The sequence below is a fragment of the Syzygium oleosum genome, unplaced genomic scaffold (assembly GCF_021117445.2).
Source record: "Syzygium oleosum isolate NSW1041296 unplaced genomic scaffold, Sole_v2.1 Sole_v2.23, whole genome shotgun sequence".
Classification (NCBI taxonomy): Eukaryota; Viridiplantae; Streptophyta; class Magnoliopsida; order Myrtales; family Myrtaceae; genus Syzygium; species Syzygium oleosum.
Genome location: NW_026607507.1, coordinates 6,026,048 through 6,046,626, shown reverse-complemented (window position 1 = coordinate 6,046,626; position 20,579 = coordinate 6,026,048). Strand labels below are relative to the sequence as shown.

Genomic DNA, 20,579 nt, shown 5'->3' with positions numbered 1-20,579 from the left:
GGAAAATGAATGATTAAGTAAACATTTTCTTAAAAATAATCGCTTGTATTGTTTATAAAATTGAATGGTTGAAAAATATTTACATCATTTTTCAAAATGGTTTGTCTGAAAATATTTTTTATTAAATAACTATTTGAAGAGATATAAGCGATTAGCTTTAGGTAGATATTTTTTTAGATCATTCATATTTCGCGAAACAAATAGAATCTAATTTTTACACAAATAATCGATTGAACTTGAACAGGTCTTGTTATTGTAAATTCAATCGTCTACTTCGAAAGTATGATATGTAAATCCAATGGGCGGACTTTTTATCTGTCCTACTCTAATTCTCAATTTATTCTCAGACTTTTGTCTTGCCTTTTTTTTTTTTTTTTTTGATAACCCAGGAACCCCCCGCACGGCCGACAGCCGAAGAGGTAAACCTGGGGTGACGCTAGCGCAGGACCCACCACTACGGCGCCACACTTAAGAATCCCTAACGACTACGCTGGGGTTCGAACTCTGATCCCTTCGTGGGGGGACTAGAGCGCAAGCCAACGCAGCCGCTGCGGGCGGTGGTTGTCTTGCCTTTTTGTAGAGCATGAAAGTCGAAATTCACATCTGAAACTAAACGTTCCCACCCCTGACTCCTGAAAATGTGGAAAACCAAACTCCTCACTGGAAGGGTGGCCATTGAGGTATATCCCAGTGGTTTTTAACTATGATCAAAATACGGGAACACGTGGTTTTTAACTATGATCAAAATACGGGAACACATGCAGCAAAAATGCACGCCAAGTGCAAATTTCTTTTAATCTTCTCCCGCGAATTTGAAATTTTAAAAGAATTATTTTCAGTTTTTCCGGTTCCAGTAAAAAGCTTTACAATGGTAAATTAGAAATTAAAGAATTAAGGGGGCTTAAGGGATCCCGAAACTAATAAATCCAGCCGGTGCAAACCCCGGCCGGTTCGCTCGATCCGCTGAGGCACACGCGTCGCCAATCCATTGCCGACTCGACTGAGACAACACCATACACCCGAGCGCAGCGAATCCCTCTCCCGTCGTCCCCGCAGAAAAATTCAAACGGCACCAGGACGGGAGGGAAACCGAAACCGGATCTTTGATCTGGTTCTCTTCTATACTCTCCTCTCCATTTTCGTCCGGTTGCTTCCTGCTTCTCGTCCTTCAACTGCAAGGCAAACTCCTCCCAGATTCCCCTCCCCCCCACCCAATCTCCGACGCTGTCGAAACCCTAAGCCCGCCGCCCTCCTCCTCCGTCGCCGGCCTCCGCTTCGGCCTCCTCCATGGCCGAGATCCTCAGCCCTACTAGGCACCGGTCCATAGCCGGCCGGATCCAGTCCCCGACCAGCCCCTTCTTCCTCGGCTCCAACGACGACGACCTCGAGCGGGCCCAGGCCCGCGCCGCCCGCGCCGCCGCCGTCCGCCGGAAGCTCGCCGCCGCCCCCCGCCCCGCCCCCCACGCCGCCCCGCCAGATCCCGGCCTCGGGAAGCAGCAGATTTTCGAGCTGTTCCACAACTGCATTAAGCTCGCGAGCGAGAACGTGCGTTTTCTTTTTTCGGCTTCCTTGTTTTTGAACCTCGATCGAGTATCATCGGCGCTCTTGATTTCGTGTGGTTATTTTGGAATGTGGTTGGTGCAGAAAATCAACCAAAAGAACACGTGGGAGCTGGGATTGATAGACCATCTCTATGAGATTATTAAGGTCGAAGAAGAAAGTGACACGGAGACGAATTTTCAAAAGGTGAGCTCTTGTGCCCGTTGCTATTGTGCCTCTATGGGTTAGTTGAGGAACAATTGTCCATGGGCTCGCATTTTATATAAAATTCGTTTGTTGGGGGAATTATGAAAGTTCTGAAAGCAGCTAATCGGTTTAAGACAGTGTAACTGTGTAGATGCGGTAAAAACAAGTTGCTCGTCAATTTCCAGAAGCAACTCTTACTAGAAGTTTAGAAGATGGGTTTGAGTGGTCACCAGTTGCAAATCTTTCCAAGGAAATTTAGATGCCCAAATCTCTTTGTTGTACTTCTATTGCATATCTTTCCTTCCATGGGAAATTTTGATGCCTAAATCTGTATGTTGTGCCTTCACATTTCTCTGTTCAGGCAAGTTGCACGTTGGAAGCTGGAGTTAAGATATACTCGATGAGAGTTGATTCTGTGCATTCAGAGGCCTACAAAGTCCTTGGGGGGATGAACAGAGCAGGTCAAGACAACGAACAAGGTCAGTGGCATCGGTCTTGTTTGCTTATCAATGGTAGATACAACATCTTCTGTTAACCTGCAAACGGATTTGTGTGGTTGGGTATAATTTTCTTATATAGAGATGATTCTGGTTCTTAATATGTTATCGCTTTCTTGTATTTGCTTCATGTTTATAATCTGATGTAACTGCGGCATTTTCTTTATACATCTGTTTCAGATGGTGTTGTGGAGGATCCTAGTGTTGATAGTGGACAAGAAGAGTGTCGTTCAAAGAAAGATGCGGACAAGAAGGTTTTGGTTTTATATAATGAAAATTTGAAAAACAAATTTACTAGAATTCCAAGTAATCGAATTGCAATCTTTAAGCAAACAGAAGTCTTTGCCTGCAGATATCACCATTATCGACACTTGAACCATCCTTTGAGGCTCTCAATGTGAAGAAGTTTGATGGTGACTGCTCATTCAACCTCGTCTTGTATGATTTTGAGATTTAGAGGTCAATTTTTCTGACAATTAGCTTGATCTCTTTTATTCTAGTTGCATTTTTGGTGGATCCTCTTTACCATCAGACGTCAGCACAATTTGATGAAGGTGGAGCGAAGGGCTTGTTGTTGAATAATCTTGGAGTATATGGTGGGTGCCGGGTGCTATTTGACTCTTTGGAAGTACCTGGAAAGTGCATGGCAGATATTCAAAACGATAAATTAGACACAGTCGATCTTTCATTTGCAAAAGGTTTGTTGCCTTTCTTTTGCTCTTAACACAACAAATAGTATTTTATATCTACATGCTCATGTGCTTGAGGCTGTGGCAAGAATAACTGACGTTTCCCTGTCCTACTTGACAGAATATATCGAACAAATGGTACTGGAAGTGCAAATGAAGGATGAAATTACACCAACCTTAAGGGTAATAGTTGATCAATTTGATGAAGACAATAGAAGGCCAACGGATCATGTCTTTCAGAAGCCAGAAGAGCAAAATGATGCTACATGTAGCAGCAGCAATGTGTTCGATGCTGCTGACACATTCGAAAACTGTAGTACCTGGGATCAGGATGATGATTTTGGTGATACGAGTGTGGTTGTGGAAGACTCAAATTGTGTGGATCCAACAGTTCCCATGCACACTGAGGTATTTTTTTGCACGTATTCATATCGTTTCTGCAGCCAAATAGAGATTATTATGATCCTCTATTTTTTACAGTGGAATTCGATGAAGTTGTTTCTCATTTACTTCTGGTGACTTTTGCAGGACAATGAATTATATTCTTATCATGACCCTGATTCAGAAGACAAGGTAGAGGAAGTAGAAAGCTATCTTTTCCTCGGTTTGGGTTTTAACACCCAGCACAATGCTTGGGCCGGTCCTGACCATTGGAAGTTTCGGAAACCTAAAGGTTTGGTGAATGTGTATTGCAGAAGGCATGATTATTCCTGTCACTTTGTGGATTGATAATGTAGTTTAAACCTCATTTTAGGAAAGGAAGAAAAGCATGCTGTGGAAAGTGGTTCACCAACTACTGCTAAAAAAACTAGATATAAGAAACAAGCAGAAGTTGACATCGACTTTACAAGCTTTCTGGACAAGGATATGCCAGATATATTTGCTCCTCCCAAGAATCCTAAGTCACTGCTGTTGCCCGCAAATAGAGCTCCATGTAACGTAAGATTGCCCGAAGATTGCCATTACCAACCAGAGAGTCTTGTGAAATTATTTCTCCTACCGAATGTAACGGTAATAATTTTTACAAGTGGTGGATATTTGGTTTCTTATTTAACCCTGCCAAACTATGCCAATGATATATGCTTCACTTGCTGCAGTGCCTTGGCAGGAAACAGAAAAAACGATCAGGTATAGCTATTTCCTATGAATGCATATTCAGGTATATCTTGCAATTTTGGTAGTATTGAAAAGCCTGCCTTCAATCTCAGATGAGCCGCGAGAATTATCTGATGGTTATGGACCCTCAACCTCTTGGGACCACGAGAGTGTCTTTGACCAACAATTCGATGATGGGAATATCCATAGTGATGAGGAAGATGTTGATACACTTGTTTCTCAGCCCCGCCAGGTCGTTTTTCAATTTGTTGATGTTTGTTTTGTTAGTTTACCTCTTTTGTCTGTTCAGTTTAATGAAATATTGCTTCCTTGGAAGATTGTTTCTTTCTTCATACATTAAGGTGCAGAGTGCGTTAGATGCATCTATTCATATTTACTCATCGTTATAAAGGCTTCCTTATCAGGTAAATAAAATCGAAGTTCAGTATGACAAAACCTCTAAGCAAGTTGATGTCCAAGCACTGAAAGAGACTCTCTGGGACCATATTCTTAAACCTCCCGAAATGTCTATTCAGGTATGCTCTTCTCCCCTTAAATAGCCAACTCTAATTGAAAGATCTGCTAGTGCGTCCTTTTCTAAACATCTGAGATGGTGGACCTTGTCATGCTTTCGTAAAAGTCATAGTTACTACCAAAAACGCCATCGTTATTGTCATTTCTAGCTGAACTAGGGCTGTACTGTCAACATCAAAAGTTTTATCTATTTAGAGATGCTGATGATAACTCTATGCTTAATCTAATGATGTCCTTGGTGAACACATTCTTGCAGAGTCCTGTAATTAGTTACTCAACTTGTCAAATTAATCAAGTGGAATCACTAGTCATCTTAATTTCCAGGACTGTATTATGTAAATCATCCATATGGGCCCCCGAGTAACGGATCCGTCATCGTCACTCTATCATAATGATGTGTATTTTGTCGTATTAACTTTATAGAGTGTAGTATCACACAAATACTTAAGGAATTACCTCCAACGTGAGATTTACTCACATTTTCATCCTAAAGGCCAAGATAATCCAGAGGATCTAATCCTCGAGGATTTGTAGAAACCCCCCATCCATCCGTGAGTAGGTCTGAGCATTCTCATTGTCTGTCATGAATGATTCTAGTAGGTCTGAGCATTCATTCATAGGCAGGGACAAGTATTGTGTACAAAACTTCACTCAAGGCCTATGGACTACTCATCTCTCTTGATTTCCTTTCACGACTCCTGGAATAGTCCTATACTCGTTGATCGTCTTGTTTTTTTTTTTTTTTTGGTAAGGTATTGATCGTCTTGTTGTGTATTCTTTAATTTGGATATCAAAATTGTTTTCCTTTCTGGAAAAAAGACAAGGTGACGTAATCGATTTTGCTTTGATTAGAAGGATCCAGAAGAAGCCGTGTCTTTCAAGCAGATCTTGGCCAGTTTTCCAGCTGACTGTAGAGCTGCTGCAAGCATTGGCGAGATCTCCCCGCATTTATGCTTCATATGCTTGTTGCACTTGGCGAACGAACACGGGTTGAGCATCCAAGGCTCTATCGACATGGACGACCTCAGCATTCGTGTTCCTGGTCACGATGTGCGTAGAGAAGATGGTGCCTAGAAACTTATCATGCCGTGTGCAAATGTGTCCTCGTAACTTGACTTTAGAGGTCTAGTCGTGTTTCTTCTGTTGTTGTGGCTAAGTTTCGCTCCCCGTCCCAGGTGTGCAATTGAATCGCTGTAGATCTTTTTTTACGGTCGTAAACATCATTGTAACAATGGAGAGTTTTCTCCCCTCATGACGACTGGCATGTGGGAATGGAACTTCTGAAATCATTTATGTACTTAAAACTCTCAATTCTGTTCCAATCATAGTGGCACATGCACTGATTGCCATTCACTTCTCTTTGGAGAGAATTGTGTTGTGTTTCGTCGACAGCGGGTATATAACATTCACGCCCATAGGTGCAGCCACTGGGGTGTGCACAAAAGTTCCTAAGACTCTAGCAAGAGATTAATTCCATTGATACAAAGGAGAAGATTACTACTCACGGAACCATGTTCCTTGCATGCGTGTTTCGTAAAATGCCTCCATCATGCAGAAGATATGTTACCTGACATACGATACCCGATGGGTTTTAATAGAAACAGAGCACCTACAAAAGCAATATATTTATCCTATCTGTCAAATGAAAGAAAATATTCAGAACAGGACATACAGAAATTTGATGCAATAGAAATACAGCAATCGACCATAGTTTTCCAAATTGATTCGGAACTTTAGGGTTGCCCACTAATTCCATCCGCATCTCTACATAACACATCCTAATAACTTATCGCAGTACAATGGACTTTCATTGTTCACTTTCAAGATCAACAGGGTTCGCATGGTAACCTAATAGCCTAAGGTATTAAGGACCGTATCTTACCGGAACTGGGGTCATCTTATCTGGCTTTGCTTTCTCAGATGGCTCCACAACGCAATGGACTTCTTACTTGACAGAAAATGGCAACGGATATTGACGGTGGCCAGAGATTGAGATCAGATTCATCCAAACGCCAATCCTGGAAAGTAAAAGCACACCGTAAAACAGTTTCCCCTGGTGCCTTTCCAACTGAACACGAGCATTTTGCAACTAGTGATATTCTAAGCCGACTGGACTTTTCCCTGAGACTGGGAACGAGTTTTGGTGACTCCTTCCCTCCATCCTGTTTGACGAGCCCTCAATTCCCACATAGCTGTCAATTTCTTTTGTGTTAACAATGCTGCTTCAGCCTTTTCCCTTGCTTCTTCACATGTTTCCATTCCTGAATTGCATTTGTCTGCCTCTTTTTGATACTGCGATGTCAACTTCTTGGCTTCAAGCAGAGCCATGTCAGCACGTTGTTGACTTTCCAAAGCTTCAGTTTCACGCAGCTTCAGTTCCTCTGAAAGAAGTTCTGCAAAATTCTTTTCTGTATCCTCACCGACCTCCAGATCACGCTTTGCACAATCTGTAAGGTACATAACAGTTAAAGACAAGTATGTCGTTCTGAGAAGCAACCATTTCCAAGGTAATGATGTTAAAAGTGAAAAAAAGGGATGATGAACTAAAAGGCATCCAAGTCACAGGAAAAATGCATTTGCATATATAAAACACCACATCATTCAAACACTTGGGCTGGATCAAGTGAACAAAATATGAAATTGAAATTTTGTTATGTGTGGACCTGGGAAAGAAGGAACCAATAATTTAACTAGACTGAACCAGTAACATTCATACTCCATTGGAACTAATTTCTCCATTTCCATGCTTCCTACATCAGTTAAAGCAGATGGAGTTCTCAAATAGCAATGTTGATTTAGGAGGAAGGGGATAGCGAGGTATAAAATGGGAGGATGGCAGCTGACAATGGAAGGAAAATAAGATTGATTATGACAGAGGAGGAAAGTCCAAAGACAAGAAATGAGTCGAAGATTTTCATCACAACCATTTCCTTTTTTTTTGGATAAGTAAGGATCCAATTAAAGTGAACAAATAACTACATAACTCTTATGCTAGTCTCCTCACCAAAAATATAGAAGGAAAAACTATACGTAGCTTTCTAGGGATAAAATGCCAATGTCATTCTGGTAGTTTTACATTTTAGATTAATCTCTTAACATTCTCAACATTTTCAGTCTCCTCACTTTGATCTTTTAAAGAAAAGGGATGAAGAATTCCGTTTCTCCCATAATCATTCTCTTGACATCTCCCCAATCTTTTTATCCAAACAAGCCCTTAGTGCTTTCTTCAATGAACATAGAACATTTGCACTCTCACTTTCTCATTCCATTCTACTTCTGATGGAATTTCTCATTTTAAACTCCATGTCAATGAAGAATTTACATCGAATTGTCCATATTGGACGGATGGACACAACCCAAACTTCTGTAGTAGACACTGAAAGGATTACATTAGATACCATTGTAAACAGACTGCTATGATGCGGATAAGTAGACTTTAACAGAGACAAGTTGACCATTGTATGCCAATTGTTGACTAGCTCCATGCACATGAGAGACATGCCAAAAACTTTTTGGAAAAATTTCACATTCTTGGATCATTATACAGTTCGATAACAAAGAAGAGACTAACCTGCAAAGGAGCCATTGCTGAGTCCTGCAGCCGAATGGGAAAATAAGAAAAGTAAAAGTTAGCCATCAATTAACTGTTTAAAAGTAGAGTCAGAGGATAATTCAACAGAAGCAATGTTCAACCGCTGCACCAGTGAAGAACCAAAAAATTAAGGTAACAGGGAATGGAAACTTATTGAAAGCAAGCCAGAAATATCAAAAGTACCAGCACACTATGAAAATTTCACATTCACAGGGAGAATAAAAAAAGTCATGCCTACAAGAAAAGGGCTGAACTGGAAATGATGCAATGACATGTCTTAATCTGGAAGAAGCAGCTGAAAGCCAGACGCCATTCAGCTTGCCTTATTTTTAAGCGCTTTTATGCAGATCATTTTCCAGTCCAAGACAGCCCAAGAGTTGACACAATATGGAATTCAAACAGGGCTTTATCCAGTGGTGCAAGATTGGTCCATCAATGGTAGCATGCATTGCACAATGGATGTCAAGAAGCAAAACAACTGATTTGCTACCCATAAGCAAGCTAGCTTCAGCATCAATTGTTTAAGTTTTCAATGCTCAAGTCCACTCTCAGAGTTTTCGGGATAATTAATGGAAGCAACAATATTGAAACAGATGAATACCTCTTAGCTACTACTATGAATTTTGAGAATATAGTGTTGTTCAAAAACAAAATAAATGTTCTATCAAATTCTTGAGGATATTTGCATTTAATGCCCTCAAAATACATGGCCTAGATGCTACGATATTACTGTCATGGAAGCCAAAGATCTGATAAAGATCTTACTCGATGAATTCTAGAAACTTTTCAAAGGAGTATTGAACTTTGCATATGTCCTGCCAAATACCATAGATCTCATTATGATGCACTAGCTAAACATTAAACAAGCAAGTAGCAGTTGCATTTACGCCACCGAAGTTTATTTTCCCATGTCCAATAAGCACAGCTCACCAAATTCAGAAAAGCATAGCTCATAATCAGAATTCTATCATTAGTCATCGAGCACAATGCGACACGATCTAGACTATGCCAGAGCACAGTAGACATTCCAAATGAGAGCGAATTCAATAAGAAAAGAAGGACAGAACAAAAATCTAACACGGTTCCAAAGCCCAATACAACTTCAAAACCAACTCAATGAAAAAAGTAATTCAACATAAAGTAAGAAGTTAAAGGATATACTTCCCATAATGCCATAGATTTAGATTAGAACCATTATGAGTTAACTAGTTCAAAGCACAAAATGATATTTTTCATAGGGAAGCAACGCACATAACCATCCTTTTGCGGCAGACTCAATAAGCTATCCAGTAGCCTATTACTATCAAATCTGGTTTAAACAGATTCAATGAGCTATTCAATTATTAATTAATCTGCTTCAAACAAAATAGGTAAGACCTCATTCCAAATTTGCACACAAGAATCGCAGTTTCTAATTGTGGACGCGCTGCCACAAGCATCAGCAGAAAAGGAGAGGAACGACTCCACAAGATCGACAGCACAAAACCAGAACAAACACAAACAGATCCGAACAGATCCGTGAACTAGAACGGATCCAGAAAGACTATCTATCATCAGATCCATCCGCGCCGCCGAGCATTACCTTCGGGAATAGAGAGGAGAGGCTGAGAAGAGCAATCGCAGTCGCAGGCAGGACAGGCGGAGGGAGAGGAGTCGCTGACGGCGGCCAGTCCCTCCCTGAAATGCCAGTACAGAGGCGGGCCCAGGATGTAGCCGGCGATGCACAGAGCCATTATCCCCAGCCCTAGCTTCAACAGCGCCGGCGAGCAGGCGCGCGTCTGGCTCAGCGCCATCGGTGCGAGGCGGCGCTCCGTCCGCCGCACGGCGGAGAGGATCGTGGGGATCGCGCGAGTCGCGAGCGGCGGAGGAGCAGACTGGGATCGCGACGGCGACGACGAGATCGAGCCTCCGTCAAAGTGAGACGACGACGCCGATCTCTTCGCGGCCACCTTTATATAACTTCGCACCTAAATCTGATCACCGTCTTCCCCAACAATCTACTGATTCACTCGTCTTTTTTGCTTTTTGGGTGAAATTGTACGGCCTGAGATAAGTCAAATTGGAGGAAGGGTCAAATTGCAAACCCAGTATTCTCCTTATTTTCGTGGGTTCTGAACATAGAGTGAGCATAATTTCAGGATAGAATCGGACTAGTAAAAATTGGTTATGTTTCAGGTTCCAGGATATATAAGGCAGGTTCCGAGTTCTAAAAATTAGAAAATAATTTTTGTATTTTTTTGTTCTATATCTTCGCGCAATCTTGTAGTATTTCATGGCGTCCGATGATGAGCATGTAGTGTGGAACCACTGTTATGAGCTTCCATTTCCGGTAATTAACTGAGATTTTTACTCTGTTAATATTTCATATTTTTCATGTATCTACATATAAGTTGCGATTAGTGAATTATAGCAGCAAATGATGATAATTAGAGATGATAATTCACTACAATCGTTTTATTAATAATACAAGTTGAACTTAAATAGACCTTGGAATCGATCCTAAAACCTATGATAGGGTAAGTTTCATGTTCCAAAATATGCACGGTAGGTTTCGGGTTTCCCGTTCCAATGCGTAGATTCTAGGTGGAACCTGAATCGATCCTGAAACCACCCATCCTTATCTACTGTGGATGGGCCAAAAGTACAATTATACTAGACTACCACGTCAAAAATGCCAAACCTCGAGCCCTACTACGTAAATCCAGTCTTTTGCGGGCACAGGCACGCAAATACTCTAATTCCTGCAGTTTCATCTTTAGAACTCCGTTCCAATCCTCATCTTTTACATCACTGCACTAGCCAAGGGTCCCTCCGAGGACAGTATCAAAGGAGTTTCCAATGGCCATTGACCCGACCGAGATTAAGAATTAGAGGCCCGAGCCGGCCGAGCCCCTACGATATGTCCGAGGAGGCGATGCCACGATCGGCGGAGTAGCACTATGTCAATAGACCCTGGACGGTAACTCGATTCGCACATTACGGGCACAAGATAATTACCAATGCCTTGAAGGAACTCCAAAAGTACAGTAATGCAAACCCAAACTGTTTTACAACAACAGATCAAATGCAAGGCAAATGTATGGTATGCCACTGTCACTGGCCAAGGGTTCATAGAGCCAAAGTAAACACAGGCCAATTAACTGTCCAGCCTGCTTTCCCATTGCCAACTTCTATAGGTGAAACCTCGAGGATGCATGAACAGAAACTCACTCTGCGGACATTTGCTCAGCTGGTGGCGCATAGTCACTCAGTTCACCCTCGGTCCGGGTGGTCTAGCTATCGGCCCAAATCGCGGTTCCACACGGTGATGTCCACGTCCACCACCGGTGAGATTGTCAGCTGCCTCTCTCAATAAATCCCTGGCTAGTGGCTCTGCCTGCAGGGTGAAACAGCATGAAAAGTCATTGATTTTGAGTGCGTGAATATAGCCCATGTACTTAGTCTGGCTAAGTCCCAGAAATGTTCCTTCTTTGATGGTTATGGATGTACATTTCTGAGTAAAGAATGTATAGTGAATATGGATCAAGATCAACAAACTCGCCTACTACAATTCTTGTTAGGTCGAAACTTATTGAAGATATATAATCAGAGCTGAAAACTAGATCACTAATATGATGGTTCAGCTTTGTTCTTCAATATTTGGTTCTATGAGTTATTTAAGCCACACTTGTACAGTTAAGTTCCTCAAAACCCAGCTCGGAGAATCATCATCGTTCTCCAACTGTGCTCATGGGAAAGCAATTAATGAAAGTTCCTCAAAAGGTTGCTTCTAACACAGAAATACTTCCGGCTAAACAATTTTCTTCCTCACTTACTTCAAGAATTTTGGCTATACAGGCATCTTCTAGTCTCATAGGAAGAGTATTATGTAGCACCTCCTGTGCCCTGAAATTATATGGAGGAAAAAAGATTTTGAGGATGTTTCTGCAGCATGTGATCATCAAGGTGTACATCAAGAAACATCATCTAGCCAACAGTTGAAGAAACAATGAGCAATATTAAGCAAACCTCGTGTGCTTTGAGAGGCTCAAGAAACAACCGGCAATACGTCTTAGCAGCAGTTTAGAGAGCACAATATCGCGCTCTTCAACTACGAACGTCAGAGCATGGGACATCGTTACGAAGCGGTAAATAGGGAAACAACAAGAATTCATCCCAGCTTCATGCATCAAGATCCTTTGGAGAATGAGAGCAGCGACCTGCTTGTAAAATTATGTTCCATGTTATTTCAGAGAAGCGCAACCCGGGAGTCTTGATATCCTTACTCTAGAAAAGCAGAAGTTGCGATGTAGAGAAGTTCTTCACTGATGGAATGTCATCGTTAGGCATGTTTAAGGCCTCAGAGTTGCACGAGACACGGTAAAATTGGTCAGACATCAAACAGTCTTTGTGCGTTCCTTATTAATGTGCGGAAGACGGTATAAAAACAAACTAAATGACCAAAGTTAGTGGAAAAGTCCGAGCCCTGACCTCCTTTGTAGATATGTGGCTCGCCACGATGCAACGAAGACAATACAGCACCATGCGAGCTTCGGCAAGCCCCTTAACAATCTCTTCATCCTCCACATGCTAAGTAAAAGGAAAGAAAAATTGATGAGATAGAGAAATCATTACTCTTAATTAGCTATAGTGGAAGGCGACTAGGTTCTGCGGATGTAATTTATCGAGACATATGCGACAATAAAAAGGAACATCCTGTAGAGAGAAGACGGGAGTACCTCTAACAGCTTGTCGATGACCTCCAAGCTTTGCAGCCTCAGTTTTTCATGAGGCCTGTCCCTGTGTGTGGTTCTCAATATAGGATACAGATACTCCTGGATTTTAGCTGCAGTGAACGGCGAGAGACATAAGATACTCGGAATTGCGGAATCATCTCATCTGAGTAGTTAATATCAACTAAATGCATCCTCAATTGCATATGCAGCAGGTCGGATAAAACAATACATAGATTGATTTCAACAGCGAGTCTCGTACAAGAAATGCTGAAGCATGGTGATGGTGGAACCAACCTCAATGAACTTAGAGCAGTATCAACTGTCAAGTATCAATGCCTTGACTCATTAAAGCAACAACTTTCCACAAGGAAACACCAGAAGTATGCATGAAATTCAATAAGTACGGGTATTGATGAACTGGATTACTACAGAAAATGGAGGGAAAAACGCGCCTTAAGCATTTAGGATGCCCGAAGCAAATGCAATACCTGAGTTATCTCCGTATGCATAGATTTCAAAATCAAATCACCCTTCATATCGGACACCAGAAGTTACACAATGCACTTGGCAGAAGTTTTCGACTTACCATTGACAAGCGACCTTTTGGCATCATGATGAGAAGCTACGCACTGTCCAAGACGAGAAAAGGGAAATCAAAACATGCATTCATTGGGGGTGAGATGCAAAATACACGCGACTCCTCCAATCATTTCAATATGCAAGGTTCAGGTCTCTAATGAGTAAAACAAATACGAGGAAGGAACCAGAGCCATATGATCATAACAAACCTTCAGAAGGACGAGAGCATTGGAAGCTCGCTCTGCCGCCGCCATGGTGAGAAACGGCGTTCTCAGCATGGGATATGCAGAAAAGACTTCCTGTGAAAGTGAAAGGAAAATTAGAGGGTGGGAAAGAGAAGAGAGCTGCTGTCAAGTGTCAAGTGAGAACTGCTTGTGCCTTGTGTACATGATGACCCAGAGAAGCATGAGCATTGTGACGTACCTGAATAAGCACGAACACGGTATTGGGGATGTTCCACAGCATGGGCGCCAATTTCGCGTGAAATTCTCGGTGCTGCCGAGGGGACAAGAGTAATGCTAGATATATTAAAATCACGTCGAAAAATCTACTCTATATAGTGCAGCTTTTGTGGGTGATTTTGGCCCGTTGAGTGGGTCATCACTTCAGTTGCTGATGCAACCATCTATATGCATAAAGCTCGCGGTCTAAGCTCGACCGAACCTTTCTTTTTCTGATTATATATTGTTGGCATTAAGTGAACTGCCGAAGTGATAGAACACTGATGAGGTCAAATTGGACTTTCCCAGCTGGTCTAAAAAGCTGAGAGACAGAAATTAAATGCAGCAAATAATAACAATAATAATAAAAAAAGAGAAGGAAATCGTTGGATTCACCCTGCTCCACGAAATACAAAACCCACCCCATCTTCGCGTGCCAAATTGGGTCAGCTGTCAACCTATGGATGACTATTATCTTATATTATATGTCTAAGAAAAAGACAAGAACATAAGATGAGTAGAAAAATGGGAGTGATCAGACCCAGTTGCACGAGAAACGTTTGGTTCTTTTATCCTCGTGATTATCACAATTACTTCAGCCTTCCATGCGTAGATACACGCGGCGCATGGAGCAACACGATAAGCAAAACCCATCCGGTTTAACTTTGAATGTCGAGCAACAAGATAAATGATGTGTCACCGTGTACCTCTTGATATGTGAAATATGGTGAATGCTAAATTTCCCACATTTGATTGAAAAAAGAGAGTAGGAATTTATCTCTCGAAAATTAAAACAGGAAGGTGAGACGGAGATAATTAGGAAAATAAGATTTGTTAATGGAATAGATAATCGATAAAATAGAACACACCCGGTTTAACTTGAATGTCAAAGAACAAGATAAATGAAATGTCGTCGTCTACCTGTTGATATGTGAAATATGGTGAATGCCAAAATTTTCAAATTTGATTGAAAAAAAGTAGTAATAATCTTTTGAAAATTTAAACAGGACAGTGAGACGAAGAAAATTAGGGAAATAAGACTTGTTAATGGAGTAGATAATCGATAAAACAGAACCCTCCTGATTTAACTTGAATGTCAAAGAACAAGATAAATAAAATGTTGTCATTTGCTCCTTGATATGTGAAATATGGTGAATGCCAAATTTTTCGCATTCAATCGAAAAAAAAAAGTAGGAATTTATCTTATGAAAATTAAAATAGGACGGTGAGATGGAGAATATTAGGGAAATAAGATTTGTTAATGGAGTAGATAATCGATAAAACAAAATCCACCGGATTTAATTTGAATGTCAAAGAACAAGATAAATGAAATGTCCTCGTCTACTCCTTGATATGTGAAACATGGTGGATGCCAAATTTTTCACATTTGATCCAAAAAAAAAGTAGGTTTTTATCTTTTGAAAATTAAAAGAGGATGGTGAGACGGAGAAAATTAGGGATAAGGTTTGTTAATGGAGTAAATAATCGATAAAACAGAACCCACTAATTTAACTTGAATGTCAAAGAACAAGAAAAATGAAATGTCGTCGTCTACTCCTTGATACGTGAAACATGGTGGATGCAAAATTTTTAACATTTGATTGAAGGAAAAAGTAGGTTTTTATCGGTGAGACTTAGAAAATTAGGGAAATAAGATTTGTTAATGGAGTAGATAATCAATAAAAAAAATAAAATTACAACCGCCCCATCTTTTTAATTATCGAGAACTTTCGAAACTCGAATGGATATGCAATGCATGAAGGTGACGATCAAAATAAAAATCAAAACTCCAAACGATCGAAGGCAAGACAAAAAACGAAAATTTGAACGCTTACGGTTGTCGTCCTCACTGCAATAACGCGATACAAGACACGCATGAACAGGAAAGACAAAAGTCAACCCTAAAACCGTCGCCAAAAAGAAGGACCAAAGAGAAGGGTGAATTCTGTACCGCGGCAAGGAAACGAAGAGCATCTCCTCGCGTCTCGTCGCGTTGAAGGGCAAGAATCTGAAGTTCCATTCGGAATCTCATGCCCTGGCCTTCTGCGAAGAAGGCCGCCGCCCTCGACAAGGAAGAGCCAGTCAAGTTCGAGGACTCGCCGAAGAACCATTTCCCAAAGTCTTCCATTTCGCTTAAACCCTTGAGAGAGAGTCTGCACCGAGCGATGGCGATGGCGATAACAGCGTGGATGACGAAGCTACTTTGCGCGATGATGCCTGTACAATGATAGGACTGAGAATCTTAATGATGAGAGAGAAGGGTTTTGAAAGGGCTTTGAATTCTTACTACAGAGGTTTAGGAGGCACTACCGCTATATTGATCTGTGAGAATATGGGTTTGCCTTTCAGCAACGAAGCACACAGCGAGACTCCCACTGCAATGAGAGTCTGTATTTAACCTAATCTCGCGAGAAAACTCACTCGGAATTCAAGTTCTGCACGATCTTGCATCTAGTGAATTTTATGGCAGCACTTGCTTCTCTATAAAACCGGGGGCACATGCGGAAAGGCCTCGCTAAAAGGAAATAAATCCAGCCGAGCAGTCGCGTGATCTCACTCAACAAACATCGCGTTATTTGAATGCCGACCAAACGGACGGTGCAAATGAAACGGATACGCTTCAGTCTCAAAATCAATGGCGAGAAGTTGCTAATGGCATGTGCACGTGCAGAAACGGAAAGATACCGCGCGTATGGCTAGAGAATTTGCACTATCATAATTGTACAGTGACCATTAGATGAGCAAAAATGGTATCTGCTTAAGCAGAGAACTAAGATGTGGGCATTATACACGTAAGGATTAAGGCGTAATCACAAGGAAAAGAAGTATTAAGGTGGAGATAATCTCATGTATCCACTATATCATCGAGCACACCCAACATACATGAGACTCTGGCGGTGCAATGTGGGTGTGCATGGTTTATCAGGACAAAAATGAAGACAATGTTGGCAAAACCTTAAGGAAGCCTCTAGCAACAAAGTCAACACCAAGTTGAATCTTATCACGAGGACGAGTGTCCTTTCGTAGTCCTGAAATACAACATTTGCAGTATAAAAGTGAACGTGCATGTCAGCCTTGGATCTCATCCATACATCGTACGGCATATTTCTTTCTTTTGCCCATTGGATAAGGTTCTAATTTCGTTTAAACTGCATATATGTATGTTTGTATATGAATATATGTCATTGATAAATTACAAATTATCTGCTAAAGAACATGGCGTGTAATAACCCTGTGCTAGAAAAAGCACCATTCTAGCAACATGTGATAACCCTTTAGTTTATTCATGGTTTTCCATACATGACAGCATCAACCACCAAAACTAGGCAAATAAGAGTACTTACTTTGAATAGTTGTCATATAAGGGTAACTTCTCTTATGAAGGAAGCTGATGTTCTGGATAATCATGGTATGCAAAGTTGATTTTGCTGCCAAAACTGAACTCCCTTTTGGGTATTTTTCCATATGAGAATACTTACTCTTAATGGAAGCAGTCAATTTCATGCCAAAATAAATTTGATCCACTTTAACCAGTTCACAAGATTTTTTTTGATTTATTGGTTTATTAAGAAATAAGGATGATATTACCTCAAATGTTGCCTTCTTAAATAATACATTTTCTAAACATTTCTAAACATTTTTCCACAAAAGGATTAACTTTTTAAAGAAAGAGGATTTGGTTGCTCTGTTTGACCCAATTCTCCACATAATTGATTTTTGGGAAAATTACCATATCAGTCATTAAACTTATCGTACAAATGTTAATTCAGTCCTAAACTTTTTCAATTTTACCAATATAGTCTTAAAACTTTGCGCAAAACTCCAATCTAATCCTTCCAGCTAATTGTCACCGGAAATCACTAATGCGGTAATCCAAATTATTTTACATCAATGTGCCACGTAGGATGGACGATAATGAATGAACACTATATTAGCAATTTTTCGTGACAATTGGCCAGGAGGATTACATTAGAATTTTACCCAAAGTTTAGAATTACATCAACAAAATCGAAATGTTTAGGACTGAAATGACGTATGTATAATAGTTTAGCACTGATTTGGTAATTGATTTTTGGGATTAGCTTGAGAGCTCAACTTAAATGGCATTTTGTTTGGTTGAGGAGCAAATATACCATTTATATCCATTCCTCTTGGAAAGGCAGGTGCAGGAGATTTCTTACTTGAAATTGCGGATATCCTAATAACTTCATGTCGGTAAAAATACCATTTTCTCTAAGTAGCACACCATCATACTACTGACTACGCGACAATCATTGGTAACCTCTCTTATCACAAATATGTCAACCTTACCCAAATACAATTGGCAAAAAGAAAAACAACCTTAGCAAAAACGCATATATTACAATTGACATAAGTTGAAGATTGTCGAAAATGCATACATTTGGCCTGGATTTTAGTTGGAATGCTAGATTCAGAGATTGGGCAGCACATAAGGTGACTCAATACTGTATTCTTACTGAGAAAAGGTATTGAAAGTAGAGTTTATGGAAAAGAACTTCACCCAGGTTGGAGTACGCCTTGCAATGGTTTGTTGAATGGATTAAAAAGTCTTTGGATGCTTTTTTCTCTTGTATGATAGATGTTTAATCAATGTATGAAGGATTTCAAGTTGCCCACCAAGAACTGAGTTATTATGAGTTGTTTTCGTTGAGGTTATTTGGTCGATTGGAGGCCAAATTAATTTTTTGACCATAAAAAATCTCAAATTGGTATATCTGTGACAAATTTACCTTTCGTTAGTTTTCATTAAATTTTACTATCAAATTGCTGAGTTGGATGACACATAGCCTCCTCCGTCTGTCACGAGTTTACAAATTTGTGATTTTTCGTGGTATTAATCCAATTTACGGAGGGTAAATCTATTATAAATATACAAGTTTGAGGTTTTTGATGGTCAAACAATTAATTTGGGATAAAATTGTCACAGATGTACAAGTTTGGGGTTTTTCGTGATAAAAAAAATAGTTCGGGATAAATTTGTCGTATGTATACCAGTTTAGGATTTTTCGTGATATCAATCCTAAAATTAAACATTGATGGAGCTTACTTGGAAGAGACTAATGAAGGAGCCATAGCATGTATTAATCGCGTTAGCTCTGGTCTTCTTGTGGATATCTTTGCGCAAACTGTCATGGCATCATCTGCAGCTCGAACCGAGGCCTTGGCTTTGTTTGAAACTCTTGAATTCTTTGGATCACGCTCAAGTACTTGTTTTGAAGTGAACTTAGATCAACTTGATATGATAGATGACTTATCCGGTGAAGAAGAAGTTTCTTGGGAGGTGAGTTTGCTTATCAAGGAAAGCCAGGCCTAGTAACTTAGCTTTTATTCAAATTTTTAAAGCTAACGTATTGCAATTGAGAAGAAAATAAGATGGCGAACTAGATTGCCAAAGCCTAACATAAGAAAAGCCTTCCTTCTAACTGGACCTTATATCCCCCTCAAACTCTTTGGGCTCTGATTTGCTCTAAATTTACATCTATGTATACTCATCCCTTAACTTAATGAAAACTTTATTTCAACTTGTCCGAGTTGCAAAATAGGATCCTTTTGTCAATAGTAACACTCTCAATCATGTCAATGTGGCAAATGACAAAACGATTTTTAATTTTTTGAAAAAGAGAAAGCCGATAAAAAGTTAAGAAATCAAGATTAATTTTCAAATTTAGTTGAGAAAAGAAGAACATAAAAAATGAGAGTTTTTCAGGGAGGGTAGGAGTCGGCCGTGACTACCATTAGCAGGAGTCCAAAACCGCTGCTCCAGCTCGGCCTCGACCCTGCCAAACCTTCACCGAGGTCACACAACCCAAGCAACGCTCCTCCTCGCCTTTGCAGAGCGTGGGATGTGTGATTTTTGAATGTCAATAAACTTACATTTTGAAACCTTTAAGTTGTTTTGAGATAAATAAAAATTAAATCATTAGAACAGTAAAATTTGAAATATGTGCAAACCTAGTTGAGGTCACTCGAAACTGCCAAAGTCAACCGAGAGGAGAATTGGGTCAAACAGATTAAGCGAGTTCCTCTTTCTTATCTTTTAGCGGAAATTCGAGCAACAATCTTTAAGAAGAACAATTCGTATGATAGAAGACAATATTATGGGGTAAAATCATATTCATTTCTTGAGAAAAAATATTAAACAACTCAAAATTGCATAGACGCATTAAGCGATGCTAAATTCTTACTAATTTACTATCCCATTTTCCATTTGTAAAGTTGAATGACCAAAGCGGCAAAATCACCAATATCGCATGGTGGGATAATTACCCGATCAGTCTTAAACATATTATATGGATCCAATTCAATTTTAAAAACTTTTCTACGTTGCCAATGTAATTTTAAAATTTTGGGTGAAATCCCAATGTACTTATATCCGACCAATTGCCTGCTAAAAATCACTGACGCTGCGACCTACTATCACTTGTGGATCACCACGTTAGCGTCCCGTATTGATAATTAGCTGGAATGATTATATTGAAATTTCGTGCAAATAATTAGGACCGCATTAGTCAAATTAGAAAGTTTAGGGTTGAATTAGCAGCCGTACAAAAAATTTAGGACCGGACGTGTAATTTTTCCCGCATGTTAATGGCAAGTAGCTTTTGATACCTTACTCATCCGAGCAGTAACATGAAAATGAGCCTTTTGTCCTCGTGCAACCACCGTTAAAT

At 40.2% G+C, this 20,579-nt stretch overlaps 4 protein-coding genes across 5 annotated transcripts; 1 reads left to right on the top strand and 3 right to left on the bottom strand.

Annotated features, from left to right (window-relative positions):
- Positions 1-1,090: 1,090 nt before the first annotated feature.
- LOC115662872 (condensin complex subunit 2) lies at positions 1,091-5,918 on the top strand. Of its 2 annotated transcripts, none has more exons than XM_030584953.2 (13): positions 1,091-1,545; positions 1,645-1,746; positions 2,108-2,225; positions 2,424-2,497; positions 2,596-2,656; positions 2,744-2,941; positions 3,054-3,340; positions 3,461-3,605; positions 3,687-3,943; positions 4,030-4,060; positions 4,141-4,280; positions 4,453-4,563; positions 5,414-5,918. In XM_030584953.2, the coding sequence occupies exons 1-13, from the start codon at positions 1,288-1,290 to the stop codon at positions 5,633-5,635; spliced, it is 2,004 nt and encodes a 667-aa protein (XP_030440813.2). In that variant the 5' UTR covers positions 1,091-1,287; the 3' UTR covers positions 5,636-5,918. The 2 variants fall into 2 exon arrangements, with proteins under 2 accessions (XP_030440813.2, XP_056177555.1); XM_056321580.1 differs by having other exon boundaries at positions 1,093-1,545; positions 5,417-5,918.
- Positions 5,919-6,168: 250 nt separating this feature from the next.
- Positions 6,169-10,071, bottom strand: LOC115662874 (uncharacterized). The gene is made up of 3 exons (XM_030584958.2): positions 9,736-10,071; positions 8,133-8,156; positions 6,169-7,008 (listed from the first exon to the last, which is right to left on the bottom strand). Exons 1-3 carry the CDS (start codon positions 9,944-9,946, stop codon positions 6,662-6,664), a joined length of 582 nt encoding a protein of 193 aa, XP_030440818.1. The 5' UTR covers positions 9,947-10,071; the 3' UTR covers positions 6,169-6,661.
- A 1,086-nt stretch (positions 10,072-11,157) lies between these two features.
- Positions 11,158-12,343, bottom strand: LOC130141000 (uncharacterized). Its single transcript, XM_056321582.1, has 3 exons — positions 12,162-12,343; positions 11,969-12,038; positions 11,158-11,529 (listed from the first exon to the last, which is right to left on the bottom strand). Exons 1-3 carry the CDS (start codon positions 12,320-12,322, stop codon positions 11,401-11,403), a joined length of 360 nt encoding a protein of 119 aa, XP_056177557.1. The 5' UTR covers positions 12,323-12,343; the 3' UTR covers positions 11,158-11,400.
- A 241-nt stretch (positions 12,344-12,584) lies between these two features.
- LOC115662875 (uncharacterized) lies at positions 12,585-16,015 on the bottom strand. The gene is made up of 6 exons (XM_056321562.1): positions 15,839-16,015; positions 13,871-13,942; positions 13,657-13,794; positions 13,455-13,497; positions 12,872-12,978; positions 12,585-12,722 (listed from the first exon to the last, which is right to left on the bottom strand). The coding sequence occupies exons 1-6, from the start codon at positions 16,013-16,015 to the stop codon at positions 12,585-12,587; spliced, it is 675 nt and encodes a 224-aa protein (XP_056177537.1).
- Positions 16,016-20,579: the final 4,564 nt, after the last annotated feature.